The sequence below is a fragment of the Plodia interpunctella genome, chromosome 28 (genome assembly GCF_027563975.2).
Source record: "Plodia interpunctella isolate USDA-ARS_2022_Savannah chromosome 28, ilPloInte3.2, whole genome shotgun sequence".
In the NCBI taxonomy this organism is placed as follows: Eukaryota; Metazoa; Arthropoda; class Insecta; order Lepidoptera; family Pyralidae; genus Plodia; species Plodia interpunctella.
In genome coordinates, this window is record NC_071321.1 from 2,633,887 (window position 1) to 2,652,263 (window position 18,377).

Genomic DNA, 18,377 nt, shown 5'->3' on the forward strand with positions numbered 1-18,377 from the left:
CATAGTATTAAAGAATCTATGAACGACAAACATTGAACCTATATAAATATTTTATTGATGAGTATTGTTTTAAATTAATGTATTATTAATATTATATTATATATATTAATATTATGTGCGCGCCTGTATGCAGGCTGATTACAGTTAACTTAAGATCTATGTAAATCTTGCAAATATTTTTTTATATTCTATTCTCTCCCTCTTGAATGGTATTTATCCTCTGTTACAGAGTGGATCAGTCTTCTTCCGATGGGGGACAGAAGACCAGCAGACTGAACGGATTCCTCAGTTTGAAGACACCACTCATCAGTACCAAGACATTAGGGTGAGTACATAATGTAGACACATAATGTAGACAGTTTTCAGAACAGAAAACTGTTCTGTTTTGGCGAACGAAAATCCCAAATTCACGTATCAGCCTCCAAGGTTTGATCGAGCCGTTTGAAGGGCCGAGACCTGATACTTATCGATGATAGATTGTTTGACCAAGATCCTTCTTCATTTTCTCTAGATGACCTATAAAAGGTTACTAAGTTATAAGCACTAATTAAACTTTAAGATCATTGTAACACACTACATACATCAGTCAGATCGGTATATAAACTCATGTGGCAAATTGAAATTCAAATCATTTATTCAGAAATTAGACCTTCATAGGCACTTTTTCACGTCAATTTTTATATTCAATTTTTGTAGTTATTTCTCATAAGCTATAAACTACTGACATTTCGGAACGACCGCTGCTGAGAAGAAAAGCCGAACCTACCTGCTTACCATTATTGAGAAACGAGATGATGAGTAGGATTCGAACCTGGACCTTTCAATCACAGGCAGAAGGTCTTAACCACTGGGTCACCACCGCTTCGCTGCCCAGAGAACTAGTCTAGTGCCAGCCCAACCCACCGAACACCGCACGTGGCTGAAAAGATTCTATTTTTGACTTAAGACGAGAATATAAAATGAAAATTGATTTTTATTTTATTATTAATAGACAATGTTCGATCAGAGCCAATCATTACGATTGGCTCTGAGGATACACTATCGAAGAGTTTGCCGAACTTTGGCGGTTTTGACGTACATTGCTGGCTTTTCATTGCAGTGAAAAAGTCAAACAAACTACGCAAACTTTGTATTTGTAAGAAATGTGTATGGGAGCCATACATTGGCGTGGAGTATTGTGAATCTACATTAAATAAACTCCACTTAGTCGCCGTACTGGACAGATGTCGACGCGAATGCATTATTGTACAATGTAACTACGCACTTAAACTGCGCAATGTTCACGCATTCGCTTCGACATGTGTCTGAGTTCGGCGACAGTGTGGAGTTTGCATTCGATTCTCAATAAAGATAATGTGATATTCCTTAAGGACATTGTCGTAGCGTTTGTAGCATATTCGTAGCAAAAGCAAGCATCGTAGCACTGCTACGACGTTTCGATGGCGGATTCGTAGCAACCATTACATGTCGCCATCTGTGTACAAATTAAAACACTATTCAGAAGGGAAAATTTTCAGGACAAAATATGCTGTCAAAGCACAGCGCCATCTGTGTTTTTCAGTAGGAACTAAATAAATAAACGACATCTACCAGTTTAATTTCATAGCATTCGACATAGCACTCGACAGAAGGATGGAAATGGTTGTATATTTTTCATTAGTAAAAATAGATGGCGCCAATGATTACTTATGTAATCCTTGGACCACACAAGGACTAGGTGTTTCCCTCGCATTTCCATTGCTTAGTTGCGACGACCTCTTTCGATACGATACGATATCCGTCTATGGATAAACGCAGAAGAACGTAGAAATTAGATTTGACATACGTCAACGCATGTTAGTGTCAAACCCTATAGAAAACGACGGAGCTAAAATCTTCCTCGGAAAATACACTGTTGTACAAAGCAGATATCAGGACAGGTGAAACTAGATGTCTGTTTGTCTGTAATCAAATCTTGCATGTTAATTTTCACCTTTTTCCTAAAGAGTTTAAATTTCCCACGTCGCATAAGTTACAGATATTATGATCAGCATGACATTCTTATGATTCACCCAAGATCGGCTACCTACGAGAAAACTCAACTTACAGTACGGACAAGGTTTTTTGTCACGCATAGAATGCAACAAGAATCTGTCGACCACGAAAGATTATGGAAAAAGTTTTTTTTTTAAAAGAGCTTGTTATTTATTAGACTATTAGATACATGCAACGAAACCCGTAGATATATAAGTCTCTTATATTTAAATACTCAAATAATAATTAATCCTCAATGTGGTAATAGGCAAAAACTACATTATTTCACAGAAAAGCCTCCACTATTACTGAAGCTTTAATAATGGTAATTAATATTATTATAGGCACACAATTAACGTTAATTGCGGGTCAGTTACATATATTTTAGGGTTCCAAATATTAAATAGTAAAATCGGAACCCATATAGGATCACTTCATTGTTAGTGCCACGATGACGCGGCACTTTGCGTTGCAGCTCCGTTGTGCCCGTTAAATTCTTTGACAATGACGTGCGTTGATGTACGTGGAAACCAAATACAATGACGAACATCAACGTGACGAACAATGAAGTGATTCCAAAAGAGAGTCATGCTTCGTCGTCTCGACGTCCGTCGACAGACAACGCATATATTGTGTGTCGAAATATCTCAACGCACAACAGTGTCAAAACGTATAGAAAAGCACGTAGTTACAACTGTGCTGTGTCGTCGAAAATTGTTTGTTTTGTTTATGTTTGAGAAATATGGGTATAATAGGTATAAGTACTTAGGTATATTAGGACAAATCACACAGATTGAGTTAGCCCCAAAGTAAGTTCGAGACTTGTGTTATGGGATACTAACTCAACGTTACTATATTATATAACAAATACATATATACATAAACATCCAAGACCCGGGCCAATCAGAAAAAGATCATTTTCCATCATGACCCGACCGGGGATCGAACTCAGGACCTCTCGGTTCACAAGCAAGTACTTTACCATTGCGCCACGGATGTCGTCAATAAATTATATATACATAATTTTTCTTAGTCTTAAATATATGAACCAGTACATTTCACGACTGTTTGAACGCGGCGTGTAGCGTTTCATTAGTGTTGTACATTTTTTTTTAAATAAAGAATCGTTTTTTTTTATTCAACATCTATAAAATCAACATTGTACCAGTACTTTAGTTATTTATAAAATAGGATAATTAAATTGATTACTGTGTATGGTACAATTTAATAAACACTAATGAGAGCCCGCGGCGGCGGGCTTCAAAACGCTCAAACGCGTGAAATTCACCGTAGTAAGTTTGTGTGTAGTGGGTAAGTTTCGGAACTAATCAAACGTATGCCAAAATTCTTTCAATTGTAAAATTACAGATATATTTTCAAAAATTTAAGGTTTATTTATTTACGTGGAAAGAAGAAAGAGAGATATTGTATTTTATAAGTTGACATTTACACTATCCTTTTCCGTTTCTTTAGAACTTGTTAGACTCAATAAAATGGCCGTCCACAATAAACTAGAAGAAACACGGCAAAGTATTACCATAAATATATTATCGTGACCTAAGTTCAGTCGATGTGCCTGTTTGTTTGTTATCTGTAAACTAAACTAACCGCGCAAACACTCCGGTGTGTTTCATGGACCCTTTTTTGTTCAGGACCGACTGTCAACACGTTTTTAAGTTACAAGTGGAAGCGATTTTTAATAACTACAGGACATTTTATACGTTGGCATCATTTTGTCTACACGCTCAGCTCATACTTATCAACTTTTTGTATGGGAGCAACCCCACAATCACGAAGAAAATATCAGCTGTTCCATACAAAATCAAATAGGTACCTAACTCGAGGAAAATGTCTGGATCAGCAGATTTTTTTTACTGCCATAAAAAAAGTTGTTTAATATCATGGAGCTGAGCATGTAGACAAAATTTTATTCTTCCTTTTCATAGTAGTGAACTTTCATGGCTGAGGGTCGTGGTCATTACGTGGAATTAAACACACACAACAACTTTCTTGGCATTAGTATTGGAGTGGTTTGCCATTGCCTTCTCCATTTCACACACAAGTTAATAATCAACCAGTGTTTTTATTTTTCGGAAGTGATACGCGTTAACCAATCACATAGCGGTGTGGTTGTCGCCTGTGATTGGTTAGCTGTGACTCGCTGCGAAGCGACTACAAGTTGTGATTTACAAATCAACAATTCACCCATAGATGGGAATGAAGATTCGCTTATGACTTAAACCCGATATATTCAGCTATTATTACGTAAAACATGAATTTATTATGGCGGTCTCTGGTCTTACTTCGTGGTTTTAACGTCACATGAAATAATTTCATTAGGAAGTCTAATGACATTAAAAAATTTGGGCAGAAAGATATAAGAGAGCACCATTGTCGCGTCGACGTAGCACGTTGCGGCTCCATTGGGCTCCGTTATTTTCCATAGTTTTTCTCACTGACATACGTTGACATACGTAGAATCTCCATACAACTTCTGCGTTGTCCGTCGACAGAATTGTCATGTGCGTGTGGTCTGAGGGCCCAAGTTCTTGGAATTCTATCAAATTATTCTTGGGATTTAGTGAACATCACAAAAGAATTGTGAAAGTTGGAATTAGATTTTGTGAAAGCCAAATAAGCGAGATACGATGTTTTACGAAAGGCCCTCAGTCCTCATAGTGTGGTCTGAGGGCCCACCTGTATCTCAAACTATACATGCGGCATGTATAAAGTCAGAAGACTCAACACTCGACACAAGACTCTAGAAATTCTACGAAAGGTGTACCAAATTTTACTTTTTCAAAGCCGTATATGTAAGAATCAAGAATATAGTAGAATATAGTACCTTTTTATAAGCTTTTATTCAACTTGCATTGTCACTATGAAGGTTTACGTATATTATTTATATATTACATGTCACTATGTTTATTCAGGTGGAATGTTGCTACTAGCTGTAATTTTGTACACACATTTAGTTTGGATGACATTGCATTATTATGATAAGCATGACCAAATGGTGCGCCCAGGTACGGCTCCAGTTGTGGGAACTCCTGAACGGTTTACTGGACGGTCATTTTTTTTTTGTCACACATTGAATGCAAAAAGATCTCTCTGACGACAATAGAAGCTTGTGTCAAAAATGTAAGTTTTGTAAAAAAAACTTGTTTCAATATTATTCTGCTCCATCAACAGCAATGTGTCAATGCCTGGTTAGAATATTGCGGTGTTTTCTCTTCATGTTTCTTTAGATTTACTTAAGGTATGGTTCAAATATTAAGCGTCAAGCGGAATTAACTTTCCATTTTTACTACTAGCCACCCGTCCCGCCTTCGCTCTGGTAAAAACATCATTAATTATATCTCTAAACCTTCCTTAGGAATCACACTATCTATTGGTGAAAACTACATGAAAATCCGTGCAGTAGATTTTGAGTTTGACTGAACTGACAGATAGACAGACGCGATAGATTACTTTGTTATTGTAATTATGTAAGCGATACATACATTACATATGATCACGTCTGTTTCCCACTTTATCTTTAAATCTTATTTAATTCCGTTTAAAAAACAACCAAAATTTAGGTATTATACCTATTATATAGATTGACATTCAATATATTGTTATAGATATTTTGCTTCTTCTAGTCGACTGTTGCACCAGTTGTAAAATTACAGCCGAATTTTAAGGTTAATTTTTTAGGCTATATAATTTCGCTGAACGTTTCTCCAAACTTTGGCGGATGCAGAAAACATTGCTGGTTATTCATTGCGGCAAATAAAAGCTCTCATGCAAACGCAATGTTTATTCAGCCGCATAATGTCTGAATTCGGCGATATTATGTAAATTACATTAGGCTCTGGCAAAATTTTGTACCTCTTGAAGCCACGAGCTTTTTTTAGTTTTACCCGCTATCGCTTATGATATTGGACCACACGAAAATCACTTTATTCGCACAGCGAAATAGCGTCAGTGATTGACGGTTGTACAGGAATGCTTTATATTCCAAATATCATTTAACCTAGACCTATTTGACTAGCTTTTGCCCTCAGAATTGTCTGTATTTTGGTGGGTGATTTTTTGAGCATTTCGACCAAATTTCAACAAAACCAATAATTATTAACTACTCTAATTTATGAATAACTAGCAGAGCCCCGGGGCTTCGCTCCCGTGGGGATTTCGGTGTAAAAAGTACCCTATGTATTCCAGATTATATTCTACCCGTGTACCAAATTTCATCAATCGGTCCAGTAGATTTTGCGTGAAAGAGTAACAAACATACATATACATACACACATAAATCCTCACACACTTTCGCATTTATAATATTAGTAGAATAGAATAATCAGTGCTGGGGGTAGTGTAAAATTTTATCAATATTTGATTATTAAGATTTTAGAAAAACCCTTTTTTTGAAGGACGGTAAATTCAAATTCAAATAATGTATTCACCTTAAATGAAATTAGACCTTCACAGGGACTTTTTCACGTTAATTTTTATAATAAATAGTACATAATTAAGGTAGGACGTAGGTCAAAATGCTACAGATTGTAATACTTTATATTCAAAATTCTAAAATCGATCAATCATTTGAAATGTAATATTTTAGATTCAAAATTCTTTGTGTGGACCATAGATAAAAGTAGCATATATAAATATAATTTTTCACGTGAATCAAAATTGTCACAAGTCGGCTGTAAGAGAATTGCTCCTTCATTGGGAATGCTATTAATGCTTACTAGTAGCTTCGACTCTACCGTGTCCCTCAGTCGACTCGCAGGATTTGGATTAGTCCGATTTTAGGGCGGAACCACACACCGCACATACAATAGTAGTACATACATACTAAGTACACCTACGAAACTAAGCATGCTCATTAATCGTCAGCAAACACATTAAGACTAATCGATGGATTAAGCTCTCAAGGTCCATTAAACCGGAGCTTGTAAGAGTCTGTGGTACAGTCGGCCACACATCCTCCTCATCTTATTAATGTTCTCGATCGTGACGCCATAGACACGGGTGCAAGGCGAGTAAGGGAACTGCATGGTCGGAAATTCAGCACAATATGTTAACTCGTTGCAAAATATTAAACTACTACTACTGTTAATCTAAATAAAATTGATCAACAAAGTGACATTTGGTTATCGTGTTTCATTATGTGAATGTGTTTATACATTTTATTTTATACACAGGCAACTACCCTGTTTCCAATATAGCATATTGTCTAGTAATTATATTGCTAATTAACCTGCCAAGGAAACCTCTAGTTTGACGCGAAAAGCTTTTGAAGTATACACTACACACAGTAATTACATGAGAGCTTATTTAATGGCAAGAATTTTACAGCGAAGAAATAAATAATAGTATATATTAAAAAAGTCTAGTATTAAATAACTTTTTCTAATTTAGACTTCTAAAATAATTAACGTTTGATGAAATCAATCGTTCGTTATTATTTCGTATTTGTCAATAAAGAATGACAAATTTGTCAATGCATACTAGCTTTTGCTCGCGTTTATTTCCCACGGAAATAGTTATTTTCCCGGGATGAAATATACGTAATGTCCTACTCCGTATTTCAAACTACATGTATGCAAAATGTCAAGAAGATTGGTTGAGGAGATAGAGCGTGAATACCTAACAACGTAAGTTCGCATTTATAAAATTAGGATGCTGCGCCCGGGGCTACGCAGCTTAGCTCTCGTAGGAAATTTGGGATAAAAAGTAACCTATGTTATTCCAGGTTACATTCTATCCATGTACCAAATTTCGTAACAATTCTTCCAGAAGATTTTGCGTGAAAGAGTAACAAACATACATTCACACATATCCTCAGAAACTTTCACATTAATTGTCGCTTTATTAATATATTTTACAAAAATGGAATTCGCCAGTAAATAGCATAAACAAAATTACTGAATTGTCAACAACATGATAATATATTATTTGGAATACGACAAAGCTAACGACGCTGTTTTTCAAAATTAAACCTTATGTAACCGTATCAAGACTCGTAATGTTTTAACTTGATTGCGAAATTTTCCCCTTTGAGTGGAATACACACTGAGAGCAATTTTATCAAACAAGCGAACATATTATAATCTATATCTAAACTTATATATCTATGCTTACATATCCATACAATATTATTAAATAAAGTCCTCTATCGCGTCTGTCTGTATAGATTCTTGTACGGTTTTCAACAATAGTGCGATTCCTGATGAAGGTGTATGCCAAATTTATTGTGGTTTCACCCGAACGTAGCCGGGACGGGCCGTTTCTTTAATTATAACAAATTACTCTACGTACTTAATTGTTCAAAAATAGACAAATTTCAAATAAGATTATTTTAAACAAAATCTATGAAAATGCTGTTTAATATCGATAGCATAAAACAATCGCGGAAGAATAAATCAATTCTCAGTTTTTTATTATTTTTATTAACGTATTTGCATACGTTCCGGCTCATTATCCATATAACGATATATTTATTCAATGTTTATTAAGCAAGATTAAGTATCATCTTGCTAAATAAAAAAAAATAAGAAAGGGCTTATTGAAGTATTCCTATTATATAGTACTAGCATTTCCCGCGGCTTCGCCCGGGTCAAATTCCCGTGGGAACAGTATTTTTTGGAGTGATCATCTGATACATTGACAGTGGTGCTGCAATAAAAAAACTTTCATTTTTTTTTCATCATTTTATTGCTCACTCTTATCGTCAGTGTGTCTCGTTTGAATCGCACGGCTCAACGTCCGTCAGTGACGCCACAGATGTATGTCAACGTCAGATAACGTAGTAATTACATCACTATTCGTCACGCTTGCGTTGTTCCCGTTTTTTTAGGGTTCCGTGAAAAATATTTTTTTTCTATTTTTAAAAGAAAATATTTCGTCTGAACGTTTATCTGTTTATTATTCAGATATTAAACCTCGGAGCCCAGGATCCGCTTTCATACGTTTTAGTCTCCACTTCGCACGGTCGTCGGCATCACTAGTTATCAGACCATTGTCACGCATATCATCCTTGATGACATCAAGCCAGCACTTCTTGGGTTTGCCTTCAGCCAGCGCCGGGCGGGAGCGGCTTAGCCAGACATTTGTTTCTACTTAATTTGGAACCAGTATTAAATAAATACAAGTAATTTGACGATACTAAAATAAGTTACAAACTTTTATTGTCGTCAGAGAGATCTTGTTGCATTCCGTGCAAACCGTTGAGGAATTTTTCGTTCCCTCGTTGGAAGCCGGTCCTGGGTGCACCATCAGGTCTCGTAATAATGCATTGTCGTGGAAACTGTAGCGATATGGTAAATATCATCTAATACAAGCGGAATTGGTTCAACTTGCAAGTTTTGATTACCGACTAATTTGTCATGTAGGCTATACCTATATTTATTTTATTTATTTCAATTTCTCTTCATAGTCGTATTTCATGATCATTACGTGTAACGAATCACACACAACAACTTTCTTATTTTATTATATACAAACTAGCTTCCGCCCGCGGCTCCACTCGCGTATATTTCCCGCCAGCGCAGTTATTCCGGGACGAAAGGTACCCTATATCCTACTCCGTACTTCAAACTATAGGTATGAAAAATTTCAAAAAGATTGTTTCAGTAGATAAAGCGTGAAAAGGTAACAAACAAACGTATAACGGGATGGTAGAGATATAAATCGTAGTTGTTGTAAAGTATTTTCAACCCCCGACGCAAAAAGACTGGTGTTACAAGTTTAACGTGTCTGTCTGTGTACCTGTGTCCGATTTTTGTGTCATAGATAATTTTATCCCGAGCGTTCTTAGCCATGTTTTATGAAATTTTGTTCAGCCGTTCAAAAGTTGTAGTGAAATGAATATTGAAAATAGGCGGTATTTTAATTTGACCAACAAATAAACTTTATTATTATCACGCAAGCGGCCTCTCTGCCCTATACTCGTATTCTAAAACTTGCGGTTGGATTGTACCATTAATTATTCACGACACCCAGAATGCCTAATTAAAATCACTCTACCCGAAATCCTTATAGTTACAAATTCGATGTACCTATTGGTTTAAAGATTTGAAACTGTACTGCAACTGTACTGTACTTTTAGTCAAAGACCGCTTGATACGGAAAATTATAAAATAGAATATCAAGGCCATGTGTTGAAAGAAGTTGATTCAACAAAATTTCTAGGGCTAACTATAGATTCTAAATTAAACTGGAAACCCCATATAGATGGTCTTAGTAAAAGACTTAGTAGTTCGGCGTTTGTACTATTTAAACTCTCAAATGAATTAAACATAAAAGCGCTTCTTACAGCTTATCATGGTTTAGTGGAATCAATACTTAGATATGGAATAATTTTTTGGGGCAATTCGACGGATAAGGATATAGCTTTTAAAATGCAAAAACGCTGTATTCGCGCAATGTTTAGACTCCAAAGCACTGATAGTTGTCAGCCGTTTTTTAAAGAACACAAAATTCTTACACTTCCGTCACTTTACATACTTGAGGTAGCAACATTTGTGAAAACCAATGCTCATTTATTCCCTCGTCTAGCTGATGTTGTATTGAGGAATCATCGAGATATCTATCGATTATGCATGCACCCATCAAAAACTGCTTTACTCGGTAATAGCATAGTATGTATGGCACCGAAAATTTACAACAAAATTCCAAATCAATATAAAAGCTTAAATTTAAATCTATTTAAAAAGCACCTCAAGTCTTTATTAACTGATAAATGTTATTATACTTTAAATGATTTCTTTAATGATAGACTCGGATAGAATTTAGGGCTAGTATAGTACATTATAGTTCATTATAGTTTGTTTTGGATTTGTAGTGGATAGCATGCTCCTCTTTATTTAATTATATTTGCATACCTATATTCGGTAAAACGTGTAGGTCTAATTCATTTTGACTATTTGTACTCATGTTTTTGGCAAATAAATGTTTTCTTTCTTTCTTTCTTTCTTTCTTTCTTTCGGTCTGAGGTACAAAATGAACAGTATTTTAGAAAAAATATCAGTATTTATCAGTATTTATGCGGAAGCGGTGGTGGTGTAATGGTTAAGCCTGTGGATCGAAAGGTTCGAATCCTGCTCGTGCCACATGAGTTTGTATACCAATCTGACTCATGTATCCGAAGGTCTGAAACCTGCGCACTGGTTGATTATTATTAACTTGTGTGTGAAATGGAGAAGGCAATGGCAAACCATTCCATTAGTAATGCCAAGAAAGTTGTTGTGTGTGTTTCATTCCACGTAATAACCACGACCCTCAGCCATGAGGAATACGACTATGAAGAATCAGTATTTTATTTTAATGTTTTTAACAAACGCGGCAACACGTATTTTTCGGCTTCAAGCTAACAAAATTTTGAAATATTATGTGTGAGCGTCTGAATACAATATTTTGTTCAACAGTAATACAACAGTATTCCCAATAAGTGTTGACGTCAAGCAGGACGTGAATTGACAGCCGTATATTCAGTTTAAAGATTTAGTTCAACGCGGACCCTGAGTTTTGAGGCGTCACACCCAAGAAATACTCTCTCAAGAATAATATGTACAGATTATTAATATATCTATGGATGGCAACAACACGAGGAGATCTATCGGAATATGAGACATAAACAAACGCCTGATCAAGTGCCTTGAACAGATTCCTGAACATAAATTCACAAACGTTCTGAACTCTTGAATAGTTAGTACAACAATTCATTTTATTGTTTACCCGGAGTCCTAGGTCGACGACGCACGACGCACACTACGCTATGCGATGTATGCGAACAACATCGGCCACAAGCAAATACCTACACAGATGAATTAGAACAAGTTTTTATCCTATCGCTCTAAAGACATAACAGTAGTTACTTAAGTTTTGCAAAGGTATAGGTAGATTTAACGGATCGCCGTCAATATAGGGTTACTAATTAACCAGCACTATAAAAGAGGTCTCGGAGAAATGGGTGCTCGTGTTGGCGTCCCTTTACAACAAGTAAAATAATTTATGGCTATCTATATTTTTTTATTTTGTATATGCTTCTCTTCCAATATGCTATAACAAGATGCTTCAATAAGTCGTTTTATTATATTATTTATTTATGAATAACAATTACATTATCCCTAACCAGATAATAATAATAATAAAGTCTTCAGTTAATCCAAATTTATATCATAGACCAAAAACTTCTATTCACAATTCTACAATAATTCATACTCCCGTCGAAGCCGCTACTCATGAGTATATCATTTCATTGGTATATCCGTGAGCGGGTTTTGGCGGGAGACCTACACAACATCAAAATTCTCCAAAGATCCAATACGTAGGGGCCCTACGTATTGGATCCATATACGTGGGTATCAAAGGACTGGACTATGTGCCGTGAATCCCAAAAGGAGAAACAAATAATAATAATTAAATTCTGTCTCACACCGTAAGCCAGAAATCTAGCCCACATAGCCCAAATCAGTCTAGCAAAATAATAATAATAATCGTATGACCATAGACAAAATGTATTTATATATTGAATAATAGGCAGGTAGCTGATGCATCTATATCAGGGACCATTAAAAGTTCGTCAATTCATTTAATGAATTAACTTCACTTGTAATAATTAGTCACGTAATTTTTCATTATCCTTTTCATACATCGATAGACTGCGCCGCGTCGCTTTGCTTGTCGCGTTTGTCGCTCATTTAGGACACCGGATCACCCCATTAGTTCGGTTTGCTGATGCAAATTTATATCGATTGTTGCTTCCTCAACTAATGTTGTTGTATCCTTGGTCATTTAGTTTGATTCCACAAGGAGATCAATCTGACTCGTGTACTTGCTTGCGGTGAAGGAAATCATAGTGAGTAATTCTTCATGCTGATTGATTGGAGGTATTCATTTAAGTCATGTAAGTACCTTTCTTCTTCATAGTCGTATTCCTCATGGCTGAGGATCGTGGTGATTGCATGGAATCAAACACACGTAACAACTTTCTTGGCATTATTATTGGAGTGGTTTGCCATTGCCTTCTCCATTTCACCATTTCCAGTGTGCAGGTTTCCTCGCGATGTTTTTCCTTCACCGGAAGCCAGTGGTGATCTATGAAAACTACTATACACGAGTCAGATTGGTATACAAACTTGTGTGGCACGAGTAGGATTCAAACCTGGGACCCTTCGATCCTCAGACGGGGGTCTTAACCATTACACCACCGCCGCTTCATTTAGGCGACTTTAATAATACCCCCTGACCCCAGTCTGACCACAGTGTTAGCAAAAACACAAGTCCTTATAACCAGTAGGGCCCTGCGGATGATTGGATGGACAGTCAAGTTTTTTATATACAGCAATTTTACCTCTCGAATACACTCGATAACGATTAACGAGTTGATGACCTCTGTGGCGCAGTGGAAAAGTGCTTGCCTCTGAACCTAGAGGACCCGGGTTTGATCCCCGGCCGGGTCATGCTGGAAAATGATCTTTTTCTGATTGGCCCGGGTCTTGGATGTTTATCTATATATGTATTTGTTATAAAATATAGTATCGTTGAGTTAGTATCTCGTAACACAAGTCTCAAACTTACTTTGGGGCTAACTGAATCTGTGTGAATTGTCCTAATATATTTATTTATTTATAAGAATGATATCCAAAAATTTCCAGGGACTTCTGGCCCTACATACTACAACACTAGCTGACCTCAGTTGACCCCTGTCTCTATTTAATTTAAATTCCATCAATAAGCCACTATAGTCCTAAACGCGACCGCAACTCTTTAACTCTGTCCACCCCGTAAGACATAAAGACGTGATACTCAATCTGTATTTGTATTAGTTTGAAGTCACGAATGTTAAAATGTAAATGTTTTTATTAAAAGTTAATTTCATAGAAGACTAAATTTGGGTGTGAAATATAGTGTGTGTGTGCTAAATTTGGTTTTAATCATAATTATTATTAATGAGCAAAATAATTAACAAAATTTTAACAAAATATGTATGAAACTTTTTTAATACATCTGCGTAAATGAACATGCTTTTGCCAAATGACACAATACAGATAAATACATTTAGTGAAATCTGCGTTTTATTGTGAACGTGCTCGATTGTCCAAATAGGAGGGTTATGTTTTCACATAGTGGCGAGTTTGCAATGACTTTGTATAGATTGATGTGCTGTTGACTGTACCTTTAAAAAAGTAAAAAAAGTCCAATTACTGATGACGTTTCGCTGAGTAAGGATAGTGTGGTTAAAAAGAGCCTCCACAGTCTTTGATGTTAACTTTGTAGGTTTAAATTTTTAAACTTTTATTTTTTAATTTTAAATTTTCTTCATTCACTTCTTACAGGATAATAATTAACATAAATAAGCATATAAATAAAAGGATTTTCATATTATCACTGACGAAAAAATTTAGATTACAATAAAAATCCAAACCGAAACGTTTATTCAGAAATTAGGACATTACAGACAAATTTTCACGTCAAATTATCGTGTATGTATTAAAAAAGTAAGTACATATATTTCTCTCAAAAAGCTAAAAATTACTAGCATTTCAGAACGACCATTTCAACAGTATTTGTCCCTGTCATGCAAAAAGAGCTTAACATTCTTATTTTGTATATATATGTACTTTTTTCCAAAAATTTAACATGGGGAAACCTTGCATGGTTACCCATCAATTATTAAGTTTACAAGTAAAAAAAAATATTTCATACGGAGAAAATTTTCATTTAGGAAATTTATTAAAAAGTCTCGAGACCGAGTTTAAGGCTCTCCACATCACTAGTGACGTACTCGACGTTGTCAACATAAACAGGTTATATTTGCATGTCATTAACATACATTTTCATAGTGTATTGTGTACACGTGTATACCGTATGGGCAGTCATCTCACACAAGCTTGTATGTTTTATACGCCAAAAGTAAATTTTGATAATCATAGAATAAAGAGTCTTCATTTTTATATCATCTGATCTACTGATGTGGAATAAACATAGTTATACTTTCTGATATAAATGACATTGATAAAAAAATCACTAATAGATAAAAGGTTAATAGAATTGGACCACTCCATATCGAGCCGTGGATATCGTATGAGTCGATTAAGGGACACACAGCCGTGGCATATTGTAGGTAACAATAGCGTCCCCTAGGAGCGTTGGTGGCAGGTAGTCGCGTACACACTAGTGAACTAAACTGTCCACCAATGTGCAGGTTTCCTCACGATGTTTTCCTTCATGGGAAGTAAGTGATGGTCGATGAAAAGTACTTTAAATGATTCAGATTGGTATACAAACTCATGTGACACGAGTAGGATACGAACCTGAGACCTTTCGATCCACAGACGGGCGTCTTAACCATGACACCACCACCGCTTCCAACAACACTACAATTTTACTATTAAAATATCGGAAAAATCGTAGTTAATTATATTTTGAAAGCCTTTTGCAAATTTATGCTTTGTTTACTTTAAAATTTTCGTCGCCATTTTTCTTCTAAAGAAATTTTAGTAGCAAATTACCCGTGAATTTTGGCGCGATAAAATTTGTTTGTTTGTTAGGGACAACAAATATTTCGAAATGATAAATTTAATTTAAAAAATATAATAAATGTTTCCCACTGATCTCGGAGCGAAAAGTTAATTTTGCGCTCCGAAAAATGAGGTATAAGAATAGCGTTTATCATCGAATAGATAAGGAAAATTGGAGATAACTGACATGGTCTAACGGAGTCATATAGAGTATAATTATGGTAGGTAGATTATGTCTAGCCCATCAAGCGTAGTGATACAATACTGGAAAATCTTTTATTTCGCTCTAATCATAGCATGTCCATGGGACAAATTGGACTTTTCGATAATGACGTCAAAACTTTTGACGTTATTGACTTAGACGGATTTTTGTACTCGAAAAAAAATCTTATTACAGTAATCTTAAAAATTGTCTTTATTTGCAGTTTTTTCTGTAGTTCTCTGTCGATAAAATAATTCATTCAAACACTCAATTACTTTCTTATTCTGACGCTACTTCTTGCCCCAAAATTAATTATTCTTTGTAAAAAAAAAAGTTAAGCGTTTTGCGCCAATTAACTTTATATCTATTTAAAACCCTCTGAACTTCACATTGTTATTCATACATTTAATACAAAAGACCCAAAAACAAAAGCTTGGGGCGCATATGTGACGAAAGATGAATTTCTGAACTTAAAATTCTCGTAGGTACAGACAGCATATTCAGATTTTAAAATTTTTTGTATTAATTAAGGATCTTATTCTTACACAGCTATTTTGTTTTATTCCGCATCCTCATTTTCTTTGTTTATTAAAAAAGACCTTGAAAAAAATTTAAATAAGACACGGGTGTGTCGATCCCCGTTAGGGCGAATTTGCTTTTCACTTCTCATTATCGAATCGATTCGAAGTGAGACGCAACGAACCAATAAAATTACGGCGTGGTTATCGTTCCGTCACAATGGCACACTGTGATTGGTTAGTTGCATCTCACTGCGAGTCTCATCGATGGTGAGATGTAAAGAGCAAAGTCGCAGTTCGCACGTCAAGATGTAAAAGTTTTCGTTTCAGTTAAACATAGTCTTTGATGTTTATGTATACGTTTGTGATTTAAGCGAAAAAAGCTTAGAAACAGACAGACAGACGCGGCGCGTGACTTTTATTATCTCCTTAAGTATCGAACTTACTTTATAATATTACAGTACGTGAAAAATACCCCGATTCTCAATATTCATTTCGCTACAACTTTTTGACAGCTGAACAGATTTTAATCAAACATATGTCATAAAAATTGGCTATCAAATAAAAAAACCGCATCCAAATTGGTTCACCGGTTGATGAGCTACGGTGCACGTACACAAACAGACAGACAGACAGCCACACTTAGCGGTCAAACTTATAACACCCCTCTTTTTGCATCGGGGCTTAAAAAGATAAGTAATTTTTATTATTTCTTATAAATGGACTACCTATAAGAAAAAAACTTCAACGATTTTTATGTTAACGCTACCCCAATGACGTCACGCTGTCTGTGTATACCCAACTTGAATATTTCAGAGAATAATTATGGCCGCTCTCATTTGGCGTCTGCTGGCAGTCAGGTCACAGTGTATTCTGCAGTAGGACTGGTTAATTTTTATACTGTACTAGTTTTTATCCGCGGCTTGGCCCGCGTGAATTTCCCATGGGAACAGTTAGGTACCCTTTGTCCTTATCCGTACTTCAAACTACATGACTGAAGAAGAAGATCTATATAAAAAAGATTGTATGGAAAACACATCAAAAAATTTTGTCTCCAATTTATCACTAGTTTTAATATCCATTAAAAAGAGAATCGTAATAAAACCACATTACTCGTAAATATTTCACTGTAATTTTAAAGAAACAAACGGCATTCAAGAAATTAATTTTATTTGTTCAAAAACACAAAAGCCGTGAAAGGCTTCTTCATTTTCATTCAACTTGCAAATGTATACGAGTGAACATAAATTCTGAATTTATTTTAAGTGCAAATATCCATAGATATCAAAGTTTGTTTGTTAAAGTAACTGATAGTCTAAATGCATGTTGCATATAGACTATCATTGATCAGTTGTTTACGACTAATCGGCCAATCATATCAAGCAGACTTATCTAGGGGATTAGTTTTATCTGTCAGATAACAATATGCTATTTTATCAGAAAATGTTAATGAAACAGGCACTTGTTTTAGAGTTTTTTTTTTAATCCACAAAACTTGTTGATTATATTATTTGCGAAAGGCTTTTTTCCATATACTAGGACTAAAAATCAAGACGTTTGTTGATGATGCCGACGAATATTAAATATCTGAGCTCACGCAAAAATCCACGTTAAAACTTTTTTATTAATAAATCAACGTATTTCTGATCATCCGTTCTTGGGTTCAAAATACTAAGCTAATAATAATAACAATTTCACTAACTTCAAGGAACGGACGGAATAATATCTGCCATAGTGCTTTCTGAACAGTACGATAAACAAACAGACATAGTTACCTCACTGTGCCAAGTGAGCGGCGGAAGGCTGCACGACGTGACTTTGGGCGTAAATTAATTATTACGCGGCCATGTAATCTTTAATAAGCAAAAAAAAAAAACACCTACTTAAGAATCCTTGTGTTGAGCCCTTTAATTATATTGTGGTATTCGAAAAATAAATTGTTTTTCACCAAGTCATTGCACAGCCGCCATGTTTGTTTTTTTAACGTCACCTATCTGAGAATACTCGGGCAGCTAAGACGAATGTCACGATATCTCAATTATTTAAATCCGTTATAATAAAGATACATATTACATACATACGCGCGAAAAACAATACCCTTTGCAGTTTATATTTTGCAGTCGGGTAAAA

General features: G+C 35.4%; 1 protein-coding gene across 2 annotated transcripts in view; it reads left to right on the forward strand.

Annotated features, from left to right (window-relative positions):
• The window catches only part of Syt7 (Synaptotagmin 7), a 348,961-nt gene that overhangs the window by 141,243 nt on the left and 189,341 nt on the right, over nt 1-18,377 (forward strand). For both annotated transcript variants that reach the window (XM_053765756.1, XM_053765762.1), the window contains one exon: nt 230-325. In XM_053765756.1, coding sequence (XP_053621731.1) covers nt 230-325 — 96 coding nt within the window. The remainder of the gene's footprint in view (nt 1-229; nt 326-18,377) is intronic.